Genomic DNA, 12,020 nt, shown 5'->3' on the forward strand with positions numbered 1-12,020 from the left:
GAGGTGCAAATGTAGGCTGAGTTGGATCCATGATCCCCTAAGAGCTTTGGCTACATGGGAGATGAAGGGAGCAAATACCAAATCCAGCTTCCCTTTGGGGTTACTAGGAGCCCCCAGAACCCTCAAAGGCTCTGAATCACTCACTCTTCACCTCCATAACACACACAAGATCCTTCTCCTATAATTATTCCCACCAAAATCAGTCATAAATTCAGGCCTTAACCAACCTTTTAATGGCATGCTGCTTTTTGTCATTGCTATCTATTATTTTTTCTTAAAGCACTGCCTCCTCTCTGCCATTTTAAAAAATTTTTATTGACTTGTATGGAGAAACCAAGGTATTTGTCCTGTAGAGTGCCCAACATTATGGATTTACTTTCCTTGGTTTCTTTTAACTTGTTCCCATATCCCCAGTATTTCTCTATAATCTGGCAATATGATAGTGATATCTACAGGCTTGACTATCTTTGGGTTTACTGTGTTTTATTTCTCCAAGAATACTTGATGGGGAGGGTGCACTTATTATTGTATCATATCAGGAAGCAAATAATGTCTATGACTAAACTATTACGGATGTCAAAATGATCTGTGAGTTCAGAGACATTAGCCTGATTTCCCATGAGACTGTCCCCAAAAACTTTTCATACAATTGTTTCAGCACCCAATCATGAGGGATGCCTATATTCACACTTTTGTTAGGAGTATTTTCTAACATTTTAATGCATGTATTAGGTGGAATTCTATGAATGACATCCATATACTATTTTCCCTGTGGTACAGTTTTTAAAAAATAAACAAAAAAAGGGATAAATGCTTTATTATTTCTGTTAATTCATCGTTTTCAGATGAATGAGATAATGCCCTAGAAACCTCCAAAAGGTACCAAGGAGGTGAGTGTGTGTATATAATCATAAACTCAGATTTCTATATATTTATATACATTGTGGTCATTATTTGTTTTGATGGCCATATTGTCTCATTTTAGGTTAGTGGGAGCTCCTTAATATTGCTCTTCTGTTTTTGTGACATGATTCATTAGTCTTTGATAGCTTCCTTGATTTCTGGAGTAAGATGGCCCAAGTTTATCTTACATATTTCCTGCCCCAGACCTGGATTCAGCTATTCTCCTAAGAGCACTGGTTCTTAGGAACCAGTGAGTAATAGTATGGAGAGACCACAGTCTTGATGTTCATTGTAACTACTGCTACTGAGTTGTCATTACTTCAAGGACTTTTCAATGGAAAAGTGGGAAATACAGATTTTTTGATAGAGAAAATCAGTTATTAATTTATATGAATATTTCTAATTCCAATTTAAGTCAAAGATTTTTACTTAATTTCTTTCATTGTATACTTGTATCTCATTTTCTCTTAACACTGAAAATCCTGACTTCTAAAGAAATGTAACTACTTGTTTTCTTACAACATAGTATTCTAGATACAATAGGTTCAAAATAACACCAGTATTACCATTAATAATGAGACTACTAAATGCATTTTCACAGTGCACTAAAATCTCAGAATTCACTGCAATATAATTCATCCATGTAATAAAAAACCACTTGTAACTCCAAAACTATTCAAATAAAAAGTAATAACAAATTTAAAAATGCATTTTGAGATTTCTTCAGAATTTTTTCACCTTTATATTTCCCAAAAGACATTCTCATATTAATTTGTGAAGTCATTGAAAATAAGTATATATCTTTTGTGTAGTTTTGCCACTATTTGGTATTCAGTTGGGTTTGAATGCTTAAAGAAATGCTTTTTCTTTTTTATTTAATTTTGATTATTAATTTTGTCAAATATTTACATGGTCCAAGATAAAAACTATATCACAGTTATATTTACATAAATATTATCTCCACAACTGTCCACCCCTCTGTTCCCTCCAAACCTCTATAGGTAAACATTTTTAATATCTTTAGTATCTTCTGTGATGTTTGTGTATATGTGTGTTTATTCATACTGTTCTAGGCCCTGTGTTTCTTATGTATCCTGGGAGTCAGAAGATATGCATATATAGATATTTTGCTAACTCCTCATCCATAAAATCTTCAACCAGTCCCTGACTGAAGAGTACCTGGTTTGCTTCTAGCTTTCAGCATCATTCAAAGTTCTCAGGCATATACCTATTTGTCAAAATAACTGGGATAAATTTTTAAATGAAAGATTGTTCAAGCAAAAGGTAAACGCATTTGTAATTTTGCATATTTAATTTGTAATTAAATATGTCAATCTTGCTATGAAAACATAAGAATTTAGAAAAATTGTTTTATTACAGAGAAAGAAAAAACCTATTTCATTGGAATGACCATATTTAATCAATGATAATTTACTGGTGAAATTTAAATTATTAAATTTATGCATGGTTTCTCATGCATGGTTTATATAAATAAACACCTTAAACAGTATAAACATTTGAAAAACTTTACTTTCCTTGGTTTTTTATAAGTTTAGTGGTCTCCAACCCACAATGTCTTAGGAAATAATTTAACAATAGGAAAACCCTTAAAACCATCTATCTCTATGTAAACACAAACATATACATGTGAGTGGGGATTGGTAGATAAATAGATAGAAATTGCTTTCCCAGAGGAGAACATTTCTGGCTTTAATAAATTGATTAGCATTTTAAATCAGTCAAGAAAGTTAAGATCTTTTAAATAAATCCCCTTATTCATTCATTGTACTGCAATCTAACACAATAAAATGGGAGTAATATTTTTAAAGTGTTGTTAATCTGCGACTTTGTCTTCTTGGGACTAAAATATAATCCAACTTTTAAATGCAAAATGAGTTTTATTTGCTAGTGCTTTTTATTCTCAAATATGTTAAAAGCACATGATTATATTGTCTTATGTTGTTTCAGTTATGATCGTCTTCTGAAATCAGGAATACGACCCCAAGAAATGAGTGAGTCATATTTGCTTTTATATCTTATGCATTGCAAGAATTCAGTCTCACAAACAGTTGAACCATAAATTAAAAATGGTAGACTCACATTTGAATAGCAGCTAGTTATATATAAAAAACATCCAAATTTTTTAAAAAGTGACTTGTATTAATAAAAACTGGTGAATAAATCACTAATGATTTGTTTCCTCATGCTGTCATATTATTCTTCAGATATAACCATAAAGGCAAATAAGCCATAAAGACAAACAAGATGACACATTAAGAATGTTTAAAATTGCTTCTTCCGAATTTTCCGGATTCTACTGGCAAAGCGAAGCTTTGGCATCTTCTTTTTCTTTTTCAAAGCTAAAATCAATAAAACAACAATGAAAATCATACATCTCCAGTCTGTAGGCTCACTATAAATCACTATTTCTGATAAGGTTATTGAGCTCACTTCATCTTATTTTTAAGGACTGTGAAGTCAAAACTCATTATACACTCAGTTAATAATATTTTACCTTTAAGATATGAAGATACAGCTACTGTCTACTGCAGCTAGCCAGTAAAAGCATTTTGACAAAACTGATTAACACTACGGAGATACTTATGTAGAAGTAGTCTAGAAATGGCAATTTGCTATTAGTAAAATGGATAAATAAAAATATAATTTTTCTGATAAGTTATTTATAAAGTTTATCTAAAGGTGGAATAAGAAAACATTCACTACCTTTTGCACATGCACGTTTGCAATCCTCCCTGCTAACAAAGTTATTGTCATTCCCTCCACAGCCAGTATAGGTGAAAGCATCACAGGTTCTGTATCTTGGATTAAAATAATAGCGAGTCACATTGGCAGAGCACAGTCCCTCATCTTTTGGACTGTAGCAAAATGATGGAACTTTATAAAAAAGAGAAGAAAATTAGAAATGTTATAATACCAGAATTTTTAAATTATGGTGATTACTGAAGTAACTGAAGAAAATCTAATCCCATAGAAGCCTCAGTCTGAATCCAAAATATCATACTGAACCTTTAAAAAGATGTGCTTCAAATTGCAGGTAAGCTTACATGCTATATTTTGGTAATTCTAAATTTTTGTAAACTGGATAGAATTTCTTCTGAAGCTACATCTTTGTATCCTTTAAATGTAAACAGAAGTTAAACCCAAATACCAGATATGGTTAGGTAAAAATGGGGTAAGTTTCAAGGACAATATGTGGCATGATTTGGTAAATTTTGTCGTGTTGGTAGTTTTGCTTTAATGTTTTTAACAGCTCTCATTCCATTATTAATCAATAATATATGCATACTAATTTCCAGGTAACCACTGGAGCAAACATTTATATGTACACAAACAAGAGAACATCCACAGTAACCATCACCACATTAACTCAAGATTTTGCATATTCAACACAGTACAGCTATAAAGCTTTATCAAATTCTCTGCCAAAGCAAGTTTTCCTTGTTTGTTGAACTTTTCAAAAATCTCTGTGTCTGGGGGAAATGCCTGTATTGTCTCCCTCTGCAAACATTAAATACTACACAAGAGACTATCATTTCAAGGATTCAGGGGTGGTGGTGGGAGAGGTAACAAATGGATAGGACAGAAACGTGTGGAGATGTTTGTGCTGCAATTTGCAATTACTGAAGAATACAGAAATCTAACCGAAAACTTTAGAAAGAAATTTTCAAGTTTCACCATCTTAATTCTGTATATATTCCACTATCTCACATGTATAACTGATTGTGTACAAATCTGAGATCATAACATTCATTAATGAATACTTTAATCTTTTATGCATAAATTGAGTAGCTGAGAAATAGTTCTAAAGAAACAATTCAGGGCTGGGTGTGGTGGCTTACACCTGTAATCCCAGCATTTTGGGAGGCCGAGGTGGGCAGATCATGAGGTCAGGAGATCAAGACCATCCTGGCTTACACGGTGACACCCCGTCGAAAGAAAAAAGAAAGAAAGAAAGAAAAGAAAGAAAGAAAGAAAGAAAGAAAGAAAGAAAGAAAGAAAGAAAGAAGGAAGGAAGGAAGGAAAGAAAGAAAGAAAGAGAAAGAAAAAGAAAGGAGAGAAAGGAAGGAAGGAGAGAAAGAAAGAGAAAGAGAAAGAGAAAGAGAAAGAAGAAAAAAGAAAAAAAAAATTAGCTGGGCATGGTGGCGGGCGCCTGTAGTCCCAGCTACTCAGGAGGCTGAGTCAGGAGAATCGCTTGAACCCGGGAGGCAGAGGTTGCAGAGAGCCGAGATTGTGCCACTGCACTCCAGTCTGGGCGACAGGGCGAGACTCCGTCTCAAAAACAACAAATCAGAAGAGGCAGAAAGCAAAAATTTGAATCATGGCTTTGTCACTTTCCAGTCCTAAGAACTTGACAAGTCACTAACTTGTCAAGTAATGTGAAATCATGAGAATGCACATGTTAATTTCGCATCAAATTGAGTTTTTTCCACCCAAATGTCTTTTCAAAAAAGTGAAATAGAAATACATAAAAATCGTATTTACTTTTCTTTGGTGCACAGAAGCCCATACAAGTAGCTTCATCTGGAAACCTGTTCTCAATCCGGTTCCGGTGACACCCACCGGAAAAGAATTTTTCACATGTCATGGAACTTAGATTAAAGAAATACTTTTCTGTGGACCCCTCACACTGGTCGTCCACACTCACTTGCAGCCGGCAAACTTTGGGAACTTCTAGGAAAAGGAGGGTAATAGAACAATGTTAGTCAAAAGTAGCCTTCTTATTAAACCATCACTGTATTTTCAGCAACATTTTGTGGGGGGAGAGAAGTTGTATTAGTGTTGGGATAGTAAATACCCAGAATACTCCCATGAATCCAGATATTTACTTTTTTTTTTTTTTCTAACAGTGTATTCAGAGCTGACTCAGCTGTGACGTATCTTTCAAGTTCAGTAGAAAGACTCTCTGTTTTCTCTGGGTGTTCTCTGATTGTACATATGCAGTGAATCAAAGCTTATTCATATGAATACGCATTTTCCCCTGGCACAGTTCCTTGAATGGAAAAGCCCCATGTTCTCTTACAGGCCTTAACCGATATAATTTAAAAATTAAAAATAAATTAAAATATAACAGTATTATGAATCTCCACCATATCCCGCAACTAATCCAACACGTTTGGGTATCGGGACAAAAGTAGAGTTATTTAATGAGCTAAGTCACACTTCAATAATAAAATCCACTAAAAATATTTCAGATTGATGGATAATTGACAGAAGGAAATGATGTACTCCAGGAGAGATAAAAATCATAGGTTTGGAATTAATGAAAAATACAGAGAAGCACTTACGTTGTACCTAACACGTTATTCTCTTGCATTTATTATACCCCATGGTGAGGGAACAAATCTTTCCCTGAGTCCGCACAGGCACTGAATTATGATCAATGTCAGTTGGGAGACAGGAAATGTGTTAGTGGTTGTAAATTTGTGATTAATTTTAAGAAACTGAAAACCATGAGGTTTGCTTAACACTTGAGAAAACCCAGGCTAAAACTTCCTGTAGAAAGCGAGACGTGGGAAACTGGCGAAGTTGCTACCAGCCGCCGGCGCAAGGAGCGCGAGAGTCCTGGGTGCGCGCAGGGCACTTACTTTCTATCCGCCAGCAAGCCTCGTCGCAGGCCTCCCAGGTGTAGAAATTGTTGGCGTTGCCCTCGCAGCCCCCGTACAGGAACTGGCGGCAGCTCTGCGTGTACCTGTCGTAGTAGTAACGGAGAAGTAGGGCCCGGCAGGGTCCGTAGTCTAGGGGCAGGAGACAGATCTCCGCGTTATTTCCTGAAGAAGGGGCAGAAGGAGAGCAAAAGAGAGGGAAAGTGGTCAGGCGTAGCTCCTAGGAGGAAAGAGCATCCCGGGGAGTTCTGTCCCCTTCCGAGCGGAGGGGCCTCTGCAGAGAAAGTGCAAACTTGGGAGCGAGTCCCCCCTGCCAGCGGAGCGCGCGGCAGGGACCTGGAGAAAGCGAGGCTTGGAGGGCGCCTACACGGGGCCCCATGGCCCGCTGCGCCCTCTCCGCCGGTTGGGGAGAGAGGCTCCTGGAGCGGCCAGATACCTGTTGGCTCCTGAGCAGCATCGCCCAGTGCAGCCTCCGTCAGGAAAAGCAGCAGAATCGACAGCCCCAGGGGGCGAGCGGGGTCCATGGTGCAGGGGGTCGGGCGGCCCGCTGGGCAAGGCGTCCGAGAAAGCGCCTGGCGGGAGGAGGTGCGCGGCTTTCTGCTCCAGGCGGCCCGGGTGCCCGCTTTATGCGGGGCGAGCGTCCGGCCGACCCCCGCCGGGGCGGAGCCTGAGGGGTGGCTGATTCATGCACGGGGACTGTCACCCCGCCGCCCCCGCGCTGCAAACTGTGTAAGAGGGAGAGGAATTCCCCGCCAAGTTGAAAAGTTGAACCTGCCTCCCAAACTTTCTCCTGTAGTCCAGACGGGGACGCCCTGAGGGAGCGTTTGTGTCAGTAATGGGAAATCTGCAAGCTAGACGGAAATGACCTGCTAGTGATTGCGCTGTAAAGAAGCCGGAATCCACCTCGTGAAGGCATGAAGTTCAGGTATTTGAAGGGCTGGTGGAGAGAAAGTGCGGAGTTCTTGGGTCAGAGCGGAGCGGGATTCGTTGCAATGGACCTTCAGATTAGATTAGAAATGTAAATAAGTGTATATTTATATTTATACACACAGATTTCAATCGAGTTCTAATTTACATTTAATACAGGCTTATAATATATCGTAGGTGGACAGTTTGATAAATTTTGACAACTGTGTAACCACCAATAAAGAATTAGAACATTTTGGCTGGGCGCGGTAGCTCGCGCCTGTAATCCCAGCACTTTGGGAGGCCAAGGCGGGTAGATCACCTGAAATCAGGAGTTCGAGACTAGCCTGGCCAACATGGCGAAACCCCGTCTCTATTAAAAACACAAAAAATTAGCCGGGCGTGGTGGCGGGCGCCTGTAGTCCCAGCCCCTCGGGAGGCTGAGGCAGGAGAATGGCTTGAACCCAGGAGGCGGAGGCTGCAGTGAGCCCAGATGGCGCCACTGCACTCCAGTCTGGGCGGCAGAGTGGAACTCCGTCTCGAAACGAAGAAAAAGAAGAAGAAGAAGAAGAAAAAAGAGTTAGAACATTTCCATCACTCCAGAAAGCTCCTGCAGACTTTTTCCTAAATCAATCCTTCCATCCTTAGGCCAGGGGCAAACACTCTTCTCATTTCGATTACCATAGATTAGATTTGCCTATTCTTGAATTTCATATAAACGGAATTATAAAGTATTCACTGTGTAGTATTTCTTTCTCACACTTCCTGTTTTTGAGATACGCCCAGGTCACTGCATCAATAGTCTCTTTTAATTCCTGCGTAGTCCAAGGTATGAATTTACCAAAACGTATGAATATCCCACAATGTATAAATATGTTGCTGTGTGTATCAATAGTCTGTTCCTTTAAATCATTGAGTAATATTCTAATATATCACAAATGTCTTATTACTGGAATTTGTGTTGTTTCTAGTTTGTTTGGGGGCTCTTATGAAAAAAGCTGCTTTGTGTGGACCTGCAATTTTTATTACTCTTGGATAAAATACTTAGAAATGTTAGACACTGCCAAAGGATTTTTTCAAGATGATTGTACCATTTTACACCCCAACCAAGCATGTATGAAGCTATGTTTTTGTATGTATCTATGTTTTTGGAGATGAACCATAGCAGCCCAGAGAGATAGCCTTGGGGAGTTCTGAAGATTTGACCAGATCAGTGTATTCCCACACATTTCCTAATGTCAGTACATCCATTAAAGTTCCCTGTTCCTTTGACATATTAGCTTGTGATCCACTTTTTTTTAAATACAAACAATTACCTACAGTGAAATTTTACATAAAATATTAAAGATATTTTTGAAGACATTTTAATATACTTGTCTTCCCTTCCCCTTTTCTCTTGTTGTATTCAACATTCTCAAGTAAATAATTATTCTTGACTTCTGAGGATACTGGGGGTAGTTTACAGAAGTTCTCTTTCAAGTTTTCAGGAAGCCCTGAAAAGTATAGGACACACTTGCTCAAAGTGGGTTAATAATCTGAGGTATTTTGCACATTATATCCTTGTGCCAGTTTTCAGTCATTCTGATGTCATGTTACAAGGTCACAGTCCTAGGAAAACCAGCCTGATCTGGAAATGCTGTCAGCTTTGATTAGCAGATGTCTATGATTAAGAATGATAGTTGAAACTATAAGGATAAATGTTTAATTATCACCTCTCCAGTAGGGAAAAAAAAATGGGATGGGGATGCTTTGTATAGTTAACTGATTTCTGTGGTGTAAATGTGCTCACTAAGGTCAATTTCAAGCTGCCACTGCAGAATCACTGAATGCTGAGGTGGGAAAAGATCTCCAAGAGCCAGAGCTCCCCATGGCCAAAATCTGTGTGAGCTGGCTCTAATGCACCAACCACTGAGACAGACAGCCAGTTTTGGAATGACACATTCAGAGTAAAGTCAGATTAGACCCTCCCAGTTCCTTCAAAATATTATTAGGGGAGGGAATTTTACCACTCATTTACCGAGAATCATATTCAGGAGAAAAGTTGACTCAACTTCAAACTTACCTATATCTATCTTCTGAATAAAATTAAATATATCTTTAAACTAGACTAAAATAAAATTCAAGGACTGATACTCAGTTTTCATGGAGCACTGACTACTGCCATTTCTCTTTGTTCTCAGGTGCTGGACACTTTTTGATTATCTTTTGCTCATACAAAAAAAAAATGAACCACTGGACACAATGGCTTCTGCTAGTAATCCCAACACTTTGGGAGGCTGAGACAGGAGGATCGCTTGAGGCCAGGAGTCAGAGACAAACCTGGGCAACATAGTGTGATTCCATCTTTACAAAAAAAATTTTTTTAACTTAGCTGGGCATGGTTGTGTACACCTGTAGTCCCAGCTATATGGGAGGTTGAGATGGAAGGATTGGTTAAGCCCAGGAGTTTGAATTTGCAGTGAACTATGGTCATGCCACGGCATTCCAGCCTGGATGACAGAGTGAGACTCTGAATCTGACTAAAAAGAAAAAAAAAAAAAAAGATTAGCCCTTTTGAATCAAGACAGACATTTTTGGAAATTGCATGGTGCCATGGAAAAATAGAGTTGGAATTCAGAGGATACCTGGATTTTATTCCTTGCTACATTGGACAAGTTACTTAAAACTCTCTGAGCCTCAGTTTCCTTTTCTAATAGACATAATAACTCTACCTCGCAGATGTGTTATGAGGTTTAAATGGAAAATGCCTATGCATTCAAAGATATTGTTTTAGCCCCTCACACAATGGCACAAACTTCATCCAGATCATCCCATATCCTACTTCCCATTGAGAGCCTTGGCACACAATTTTGAGATGGAGCATCACACTCCCATCAGGAAACAGAGCAACATGAAATGGCCTTATAGAATTAAAGCCCATGGCCTTGCTCCTGTCAGCTCTTCTCTTAACTAAGCTCAGAGACCACCTCTCTGCCCATGAAGTTGTCACACTTTCTGGTAGTCTCTTCTAGGGAAATGAGCTTCAAGGGGATTTCAGAGCAGAATCCTCAGCCCACTCAGGACTGCTGTATAAGGCATGTAGTGGAAATGGGAGGGGGGCAAAAACAGGCCTCTCACCCTTCTGTGGTGTGGTCTGTAGATGCAGGTTGGAATCAGTCCCGAGAGATGCTCTAGAAATGCTGGTTTCCTTCTACTTTTCTATGCCAAACAGGGTGCATCCTTAAAACCTCTATGACCACGGATGGAGAAAGGAGAATTAAAGAAGTGGAATTGGCAGAAGTTTGCGATTACTAACCCAGGTTATTACAAAAAAAAGTATTCCTCTTAATTGCATAAATAATTGAGTATTTTTATATCCATGAAAAAGACATCTTCCAATATAAGGGTAATCTAAATTTCCTGGAGACTACTTTGACGTTACTGAATTTACATTTAGAATATTTTGGAAGGAGCAACATGACCACCACAATCAGCCTCCAAAGGGATGTCATAGCACTTCTATCTCCTTAATCCAGTGTCTAGGCCAAAATGCTGCCTCAAGGCTGAGGAAAGTAATTCCTTTGTCCAAAGTCAACAGGAAGTGCAAGGCTAGAGATAACTGGGAAAAACAGTCATCCAGATTGATTTGTCATTGCTACACCAATTGACAATTAAATTGTCTGTGGCTAAAGACAAAGGCTCAAAATAGTCTGGAGTTCTGTGAAAATAAGGCATGGAGTTGTTGTAATTTGAATGCTGAATGGAACTATAAGTATGTTCACTTTACACAAGTGTGAACTGAGATCTAGAAAGGTTAAGCATCTGGTCGTGTTTACCTGCCACGGTTGTTGGCAGACCTGAGACTAGAATCCACAGTTCTGGATTCTTAGTCCTATATTCTTTCTATCACACCTAGACCTAAGTTCTTTCTACCATACCAAGACCTTAAAGCAGAATATGAAATACCAGAATTTAAAAATGCAAAAGCTGCAGTGAGTCCAGGAGCGCCTCTGCATGTGTCAGATTGCTGCCTCTGATCTTTCTCACCACCACACCCCTGGACCCCACAGCAAATGAAGTTGATTTTGACCTGTTTAGCCCCTCCCATGCCTTGAGTATGATACTGTATCCTCTGAGAGCCCTGCCGTCTCGGTAGGTGAACCAAGAATTTAAGAAATGGACTGTGGCAGATGGTCTTCCTCTCTCTGACACCTTAGAGAGAGGTAGCATGTCTGGCTTATGAGTGAATGATGAGAATTAATTGAGCCCAGTGATTTGGGGATACATATTATGTAACATAGGTATTTAAGGAGTTACACTGATAACTCCTTAATAAACAAAGACAGTTTTTGCTGCCTCTTAGTTTAAGCCCTGCCAAAATAAAACTTGAAATGAGTCCAGCTGGCACTAATGAGTTTACACATCTGCTAAGAAAGACAGTTAATCTCTTCTGAGCAGTAAATGGTCATGAGGGTTTTGCTAAAGTTTAAGCAACTCCTTCACCAACTAGGTATTTTTCTAACCAGCTGGGCCATGTAAGAAACATTTATTCTAATGCACCCTCTGTCAGGCACAGAGTGCATTTGAGAGTGCTATGTAATAAGATGA

The 12,020-nt window shown here is 38.9% G+C and overlaps 1 protein-coding gene across 1 annotated transcript; it reads right to left on the reverse strand.

Annotated features, from left to right (window-relative positions):
- Positions 1-2,415: 2,415 nt before the first annotated feature.
- On the reverse strand, positions 2,416-7,098 carry TFPI2 (tissue factor pathway inhibitor 2). The gene is made up of 5 exons (XM_001168275.7): positions 6,964-7,098; positions 6,510-6,692; positions 5,407-5,595; positions 3,628-3,798; positions 2,416-3,263 (listed from the first exon to the last, which is right to left on the reverse strand). The coding sequence occupies exons 1-5, from the start codon at positions 7,049-7,051 to the stop codon at positions 3,187-3,189; spliced, it is 708 nt and encodes a 235-aa protein (XP_001168275.1). The 5' UTR covers positions 7,052-7,098; the 3' UTR covers positions 2,416-3,186.
- Between the last annotated feature and the right edge of the window lie 4,922 nt (positions 7,099-12,020).

Source organism: Pan troglodytes, chromosome 6 (assembly GCF_028858775.2).
Source record: "Pan troglodytes isolate AG18354 chromosome 6, NHGRI_mPanTro3-v2.0_pri, whole genome shotgun sequence".
NCBI lineage: Eukaryota > Metazoa > Chordata > Mammalia > Primates > Hominidae > Pan > Pan troglodytes.

Bases quoted from the DNA above. Each gene is read 5' to 3' on its own strand.
- TFPI2 (XM_001168275.7), bottom strand. From the start codon at position 7,051: ATGGACCCCGCTCGCCCCCTGGGGCTGTCGATTCTGCTGCTTTTCCTG. The intron at 5,596-6,509 runs GTAAGTGCCCTG...TCCTTTTCCTAG, and splicing joins GGCTTGCTGGCGGATAGAAA to AAGTTCCCAAAGTTTGCCGG. The intron at 3,264-3,627 runs GTAGTGAATGTT...TATTGATTTTAG, and splicing joins CAAACGTGCATGTGCAAAAG to CTTTGAAAAAGAAAAAGAAG.